This window comes from Lathyrus oleraceus, chromosome 7, assembly GCF_024323335.1.
Source record: "Lathyrus oleraceus cultivar Zhongwan6 chromosome 7, CAAS_Psat_ZW6_1.0, whole genome shotgun sequence".
NCBI classification, from domain to species: Eukaryota; Viridiplantae; Streptophyta; class Magnoliopsida; order Fabales; family Fabaceae; genus Lathyrus; species Lathyrus oleraceus.
In genome coordinates, this window is record NC_066585.1 from 162,510,951 (window position 1) to 162,518,808 (window position 7,858).

The following is a 7,858-nucleotide window of genomic DNA, read 5'->3' on the forward strand; positions in this document are numbered from 1 at the left end:
TGATAAAGCTACATGAAGAAAGACAGTTTGTCCCTTTGATGTTATAGAGTTTGTTCCAAGATGGAGATTTGTGAGATATTGGATCGAACTCTAGTATGCTTGAAGGGTAACTTCTTGATTCGACAATTCGACATGACCTTAGTATGTCGTCGAAGTCTATTCACATACTGTAATCGAAATATACAAGGATTGTTAGTATGTCGAATTGGATATGTTTTTTATACCCAATTGTTATACTTTATTATTCCAACATCATTTTTCACAACAGAAACATCGCAACTGCTAAAGAAATTCTACAATGCCACCGTAGGGAAAAAGATAAATCGTTGCAAGAAATTCTATTTGCCTCTCTTGGTAAAATGAGAAGGTGTACTTTGTTCATTTCTAAAGAAATTTAAAGGATCAACTCTTGTCTTCACTTTTGCCAATCTTTTGAAGTTGTTTTTGAAGTACTTAACACCCCAAACACTAGCTTCCTTATAACTTGTGTATCCATTAATGTTATTCACTCCAATATCAAGGTCTCTATAATTGATATATGCACCTCTTGGAGACTTTGAAACAAAAGGTTCCATATAACTATAAAGTTTCCTAATCCAATTAAACTTCATTTTTTCCACCTCATGCCAATGAGCTGAATATTGAATATGGTATAAATTTCCATATCTATGTGGAAATGGAATTTCAGACTCTGAAATATTATCCATTATGCCACCATAAGGAAAAAGATACACGAATGCATCTTTGGCACCATCTTCATGAAACATAGGCCATATTCCTTCTAATCCATTTTCAGGAATAGGAGCTCTCACAAAATCTGATTTAACTTTGAAAATATTCTTTGCAGCTTGTGTTCTATTGAGCAAAACCTCATGTGATTCTCCTTTAGGAAATCCATAATGGTTAAGAACTGATTCAGTCCAACTCATCTCAATGCAATCTTCTCTAACCAAACCAAGTTCTGGAAACTTCTCTTGCATCAAGGGAATGAGTTTATCTACACCTCCAAGAAACAAGGATTGAAATAAAGCTTGTACTGTTGTTGAGTTTGACTTTGAATTTACCCTTTGCAAGATAACACCAATATACATGTTTTCATCAATTTTACTTGCTACATGTTGCCACTTATGAACAAGCTTTGTTGCATTTTGTTCCAATGTTTTTGGAACATTAAACACCGTCACAATTGAGGGAACTTGAACAAGTTTTATCTTCCATGAAATTATAACACCAAAACTTGCTCCTCCACCACCTCTAATTGCCCAAAACAGATCTTCCCCCATTGCTTCTCTGTCAAGAAACCTACCCTTCACATCAATTATGTGAGCATCAATCACATTATCAGCTGCAAGACCGAATTTACGCACCACGGTTCCATAGCCGCCGCCACTGATGTGTCCACCAACACCTATTGTAGGACAAGCACCAGCAGGAAAACCAAGATTTCGGCTTTTTCGACTGATTTTATAGTAAAGTTCACCAATTGTTGCACCAGATTGAACCCAAGCAGATCTGTTTTCTACGTCTATTTTGATCTCTCTAAAGTTTGTGAGATCAATGATGACAAATGGAACTTCGGAAACATAAGAACGACCCTCGAAGTCATGGCCGCCACTTCGAATCCGAACCTGCAGGCCATGGTTTTGGGAACAGATTATGATTGTTTGAATATGTGAAACTTCTTGAGGTGTGATGATTACAAGGGGTTTAGGAGTTGTGTGTGTTGCAAATCTGAGATTTTGAGTTGAAAACTGAAGTATTGAAGAGTAAGAGGAATTGGTTTTTGTGTACACAAGTTTAGAGATTGAAGAAGTGGAGTTATGGGAATAAGTATAGAGACATTGAAGGAAATTATCTTCATGAGTAGTAGTAGAATAAACTGCAGAAGATGTATATGAAAATAAAACTGTTATTAGTACAATAGCCAAATATGAGCTTAGAGGAATCATAGTTTGCTAGTGATTCTGTGTATATATGATGCTGCAAAATTTATAAATGAGATTCTAATAGTACAATAACCAAAGTGTGCTAATAAAATTTTTCTATGTCAGATAAGCACGTTACACTAGTATCAAATTTGAATTATGACTAAACAAACATTGCAGGGTATGAGTTGTTTTTAACATTTTGTAAACATGTAGGGACACCATTACAAAAGTTGCATAAAGAAAGCTGATAATGATTGTAATATCTCATGTCACGGACCACTTCACATTATTTGATTTGATTATTGATCTTGTCTCATTCTTTGTTTTACTCAATCTTGTTTCATACTTCGATTCCTTTGCATTTAAAAATGAAGATATATATTTGTACAATCAACAAGGACGGATCAACGCTATTCCAAAGCTATTCCGTTAGAAATGAGAGAAAGAAATTAAAACTGATAATTACGATGAAAGAAGTATTCCGATGAATAATTGGAAATGAGTAATATGCTGATGGAATCCGCTACATAATCTCTTCGACATGATGACGAGAGTTTTCAATAGGTGAAAAGGGGGGTTTTACTCGTAAGGTTAACAATATAACGTTTAAGTCAATGAGATAAAAGAGATGTGGTTGGCAAAAATGAATGAATCATACATTGGTGTGCCGCACAATCATACTTATATATGAATGGCACTTGAAATCACTCTCATTGAGTGCGGCGTGGAATGCAGGAGGCTGTTGGATTGACTCCAATAGTTTAGACGAGGGTGTTGCCTTGCTCCAATGCACAACTCCCTAGTAAGGGTCCACCTATTCGTCAGTCTTCAGCGGTGATAGTTTTGGATTGCGCTCTTCGAATTCGGGAAGTTATATTGGACTGTTTGGTTGGCTCGAAACAATTTATCCCTAAATCCTTGCTACCGAGCACAAATCTAGGATTGTTACAGAATTGCTGAAACCAACAATCAAAAAGTCTATCTTTGGAGTTTCAGAGGCCTCCGGGTTGGGGGAGATGTCACTATGTTGAGTGGGAGTATGTGGTCTCAGAAATACACACAAATGTTTATCTTGTAAGTAAAACACTTCATAGTGGAAATCTTTCATGTGACCCTAAGCTTCTATGATAGGGGTAATTGTGACTCTATATGCTTAACAAGTATAATAGATTTTGATGATGATAAAGGGGAACAAAACTAAATTAATCACGAGTATCATCAAAGTAGAAATTTTTTGAAGTTATCAAAAAGCAGAGCTCAGCTCGGGAAGTTCTGATGTTAAGAGCAAATAAAGTTAAATGAAAATATTAACATCAAAGAAACTAAAACCTCGTGAAAGCACACCTGATCATTGCCTTAATGTATATTTATCTTTTTATGATAAATAGCTTGTAATTAAGTATTAGTAGCTCTCAAGGTACTATGACAGCGCGCGCACGCACACACAATATTTTACTAAACTTCATCTATTTTAAAATCTTTCTAAAAAAATTCGCTTATGACTACAAAATAATTGATTAGGAAGCGTCATAATCAATTTAGGAAAGTGAAATTTAGCTCTCTAATCGATTAGAACTTGTATCTAACTAATTAAAGGTTGAACTATCCATCTAATCAATTAGAAGTTCTTTTAATCTATCAGGAAATGAGTCTGGCTATATTATTTCCATATTTTCTAGGTCTAATTGATTAGCACCGTAGGCAAATTGATAAGAGAACATCCAGAACCCATGGATTATTTTTTTTTAAGCCAAATTTTTTCTCATATATAAAGAATTCTTGTGACTATTCCAAAACACAATTTTGATTTACTACTCTTCTTCCTAACTCATTCTCTTCATATAAAATATTTTTATACACTTGTCACCATCTTAGTGTTAAGAGAATGAAAAGGATTAAAGTAGAATTATATAATTTTGTTATTTAAATCATATGGTGTTTCAATTTTAATACATGAGCTTAGCTCTATTGTAATATTTTAAGTGATATAAAAGTTGCAAGCTGAATATGTCTAAAAACTTGGTGTAAGGAGGTTGTGGGTTGAGCCTGATGGAAAACCTCAAATGCATTTCAAAGTTTTTAAAGGAAATATCACGAGGAAACTATTGGGGACTGGATTTGGATGTGTGGTTTAAGGTCGGACCAATATAAATGTTGGGGGTGATATTTCTATTTCTTCTCTTTTATATTTGTGCATTTTATCTTCCACGCTAAATTCTACGATTTTTTTTGTATATAAAAAAACTGACCAACCTTAGAATCAATCTTTTATGAAGAAGTCGATTTTCAAGTTAAAAGATTCTGAAATTACATGAGCAAAGAATAATAATAAATTGATTGTTAAAAGATTGTATTAACAAGTCGATTTTCAAGTTAAAAGATTGTATTCTTTGCTCATGTAATTTCACAATCTTTTAACTTGAAAATCGACTTGTTAATACAATCTCAATAAACCATGACACCAAGTATCATGGTAGAAGTCTTCTTTGAATATTGTAAGCCTAAATCCTAGCCTGGTTACTCTGTCATGTGGCTCAAGCTTCTAACTTTTTGTTTCAAAACGGGTAATTAACTAGCTCAATTATTACAGAGCTTTTTAGTTCCTTTTGAACCTGATTATTCTACGTGCATTACTTTTAATTCAATTTTGCTAGATATTCTATCTTTTCACCCGACACACTCTCTCAATTGTAATAAGTCTAACATGTTACTTAGAATGAAACACTTATTGTTCCTCCAGCATTAGGCACATAAACTAATCCAACATGTTCTTTTTTCCTTTTCTTATTCTTCCTCTATTGTTTTTTTAACATGAATTAGAAAATGCAGTAGTGCCTTTTTGTTAACCCTATTTACTAGTATTCTCCTCCCATAAACTAAATCCTAACTCAAAAGTTATTGCATACTCTAAAGCCATTCAAACTACTTAGAAGGTTAACTACTTCAGTGACTTTTTATGAGGTGACAGGGGTTCATCACTTGCCAAGTTACATTCAATGCATAATATTTTAATTTTTTATATTATTAAGATTTTATTTCCAATATTTTTCAACAATCCAAATTAATTTTTTTTTGTTATAGTTAATAAATTATGTTGATGAAAGATTTAATTATTTGTTTATTTATTATATTATGTTATTCTTTTCACAAAGATAAACTATTAAAATAAAATATTTTCATTAATCAAAATATGATAATAACAACATGGAAGTTATGACACCAATATATGTGCCACACCCCAAGCTTAAAGAAAGAATAATGCCATCATTGTAAATCTAAAGGATTATGGCACATAAGAACCTAAAGATTTAAAAAACAAAAACAAAAACAACATTTGATCAATGGTGGTTTGTTAGATGATTTATACTAGCTAGGCCTGAAACCTAGTACTCTTCCTTGGTCCTCTAGCTTTTTCATATGTCTTCCTCTTTTTGTCTTCTTCTTCCTTCTTGCCTTTTTTGCCTCTACCTCTTGACTCTCTAACACAATCTTATATTCAATAATAATAAATAATTTCATCTTATTGCTCTTAGGTTTTGGAGAGGAATCAAAGGTCCTTTGATGCCCTACTGGGATATGATGTGTGATAACTTATGTCACATCGGAGGCGTGGTCTTTCTTTTCAGCTTTCCTTGGGCTCTTCTTCTTCTCAGGGCTCTTCATTTTGGTTGGATCTCCTAGCACTGCAAAACTCTTCTTAGGATTTGTCATCTTCAATTCTGGTCCACTTTCTGCCACATCGGGACCTGGGTGCAACATTCCCATTCCCAACATTTGCAGATCCTTCCTACTTAGTGTGTTGTTTGTAATTATTCGTTCTACAACTTCTAGGGTTATTCCAACCTCTTTAGCAACATTAGGTTCTTTTCTTTTCACATGCACATTTTCTACATGAGTTTCTTCATCATTATATTCCTCTTCCTCATCAGTCTTTTCTCTTTTTTCTCCAGCTTCCTTTGGTTTAGTTACAACATCTTCCTTTGGGCATTCCATATTCAACTTATCAACTACTTTCTTCACAAACTCTTCAAGTCCTTCGTCATCATCATCATCATCATCTACTTCTTCTACATCATTTTCCTCGTCTTTCCCATTTTCCTTGTTCTCCCCCTTATCTTTGTATTGCGTGGGTTGTTTAATTCCTTCACCTATTTAATTTAATCATTCATTTCACTATTAGTTCTCTACGTGTTTGATCCTGTAGGTTCTTGTAACATTGATAATAATATTAAATAACTTATTTAATATTATAAACAATGATCGGTATCTAGAAATACATAATTGCTAACCAAGTGACGAGATTGTCATGTGATCTAACATAACATTTCTATGATAATGATCATGCATATAATTACCCTTTTCCCCTCATATCTATATTGAACAAAAGACATACAATATTTCACCCTTATATAGTCCAATATTATATTCCTTTATCCTCGAGTATACTTGATAACAACAAATAAGCCAAATATCTTATATCGACTTATTTGAGCATGACCATACATTTTACAAGTTGTTGTGTAGGAAATATGTTGCTTTCGTTGCGCTTCTTACTCCCGTTGATGATAATAATCTGAGTATTGAAGAAAATATGATAGATGTTGCTGCTCTCTCAAGGCCTATCAGAAGCCATTTTCTCAAGGATTTGATTCATAAGGAAAAATACTTACAAGATATCGTCACAACATCTTCTACTAGGAAGATTGTGTGAGAAAGGATTATCATGATGCTCACTCCTCACTCAGTTGGAGCTTTCACTTCTCTACCTCCTAATCCTGGTGATGACAATGTTGCAACTCTTTTAGACCGGTCTCATGAATTTCCAAGTATGGCTATGATAATGTGTCCAACTCTAGAAATGAAGATGATGACAATGTTATTGAATATGTCCCCAGTAGTGACTCTTCTACTCCGTCACTTTGATTTAGTTTATTTGGCTTTTTGGATTGTTGATTTTCTGTTGAGTTATTTGAATATTTTCTTGGTTTGTATGTTGGTTATATACCCTTCTTTTGTTTTCATTGCTGCTTTTTGTTTTCCTTTTTCCCTTTTGAGGATAATAAGGGGATAAAAGCCACTTGTGCGGTTGTGCTTTTGGTTTGGTTTTGGTAATTAAATGTCTGGATTGTGTTTTGGTCAATTTATCTTAATGTTAGACATATTTGATGACTGATGTGCTAGAAGTGCTCAAATTATATTTTTTCCTAAACATATATGATAATAAGTTTTAGATTTGCCTAAAATACATATGTACATATCAACTTAATTTACAAGCAATCAATACAATAACCCTCAATTTATCTATGAAAAGTGAGAAAACACCTGTTTAGAATTTCCTAGTTTGTATTAATTGAAAACTAGTAAAAGGACTAAAAAATCACAATTGAGCATGCAAAGACCAAGCCATAGCAAAACCCTAAAAGTCTAGACTCTCTAGGACCATCCATAGATGCACTAAGTGCAGTCAGAAGACCACATGGAATTTCCATTTTTAAGTACTATAGGGTGAAGCAAGGGTTTATGGGCTAAGTGTTGAGGCGATGCGCTTAGCGAGTCAAGGAGGCTAGGGCCACCTGTCATACATCTAGCATTGCTTAATGAAAAAGAAACAGGCACACTAGGTGCAACAACAGTGCTTTAGCAGAGGGTCCAAAATCTTTCCTATAAATAAAGATTTCCAGTTCATTGCAAGGGGAGTTTAGGTGGAGTGAGGTAGTGCAAAATGGAGTAGGTTCACCTTGGTCAACAGTAGGAGAATAAGAGACTGAGCCTGAAGGTCGAAGTGCTACTCAAATGATAGGGGAGATAAACTTCCAAGTTCAGCTTCGTGGGATTATTTATGGCTACGATGAGTAAGCGTAGCTAGAAATCTCTTTGTTAGGGGTTAGATGTAGTAATTTTATTCATTTATTAAATAGCTCACGATGTTC

The 7,858-nt window shown here is 34.0% G+C and overlaps 1 protein-coding gene across 1 annotated transcript; it reads right to left on the reverse strand.

Moving 5' to 3' along the window:
- Nucleotides 1-266: 266 nt before the first annotated feature.
- LOC127108519 (tetrahydroberberine oxidase-like) lies at nt 267-1,991 on the reverse strand. Its single transcript, XM_051046004.1, has one exon. The coding sequence runs from the start codon at nt 1,947-1,949 to the stop codon at nt 339-341; it is 1,611 nt and encodes a 536-aa protein (XP_050901961.1). The 5' UTR covers nt 1,950-1,991; the 3' UTR covers nt 267-338.
- Nucleotides 1,992-7,858: the final 5,867 nt, after the last annotated feature.

Coding starts and splice junctions, on each gene's coding strand:
- LOC127108519 (XM_051046004.1), bottom strand. CDS start 1,949: ATGATTCCTCTAAGCTCATATTTGGCTATTGTACTAATAACAGTTTTA.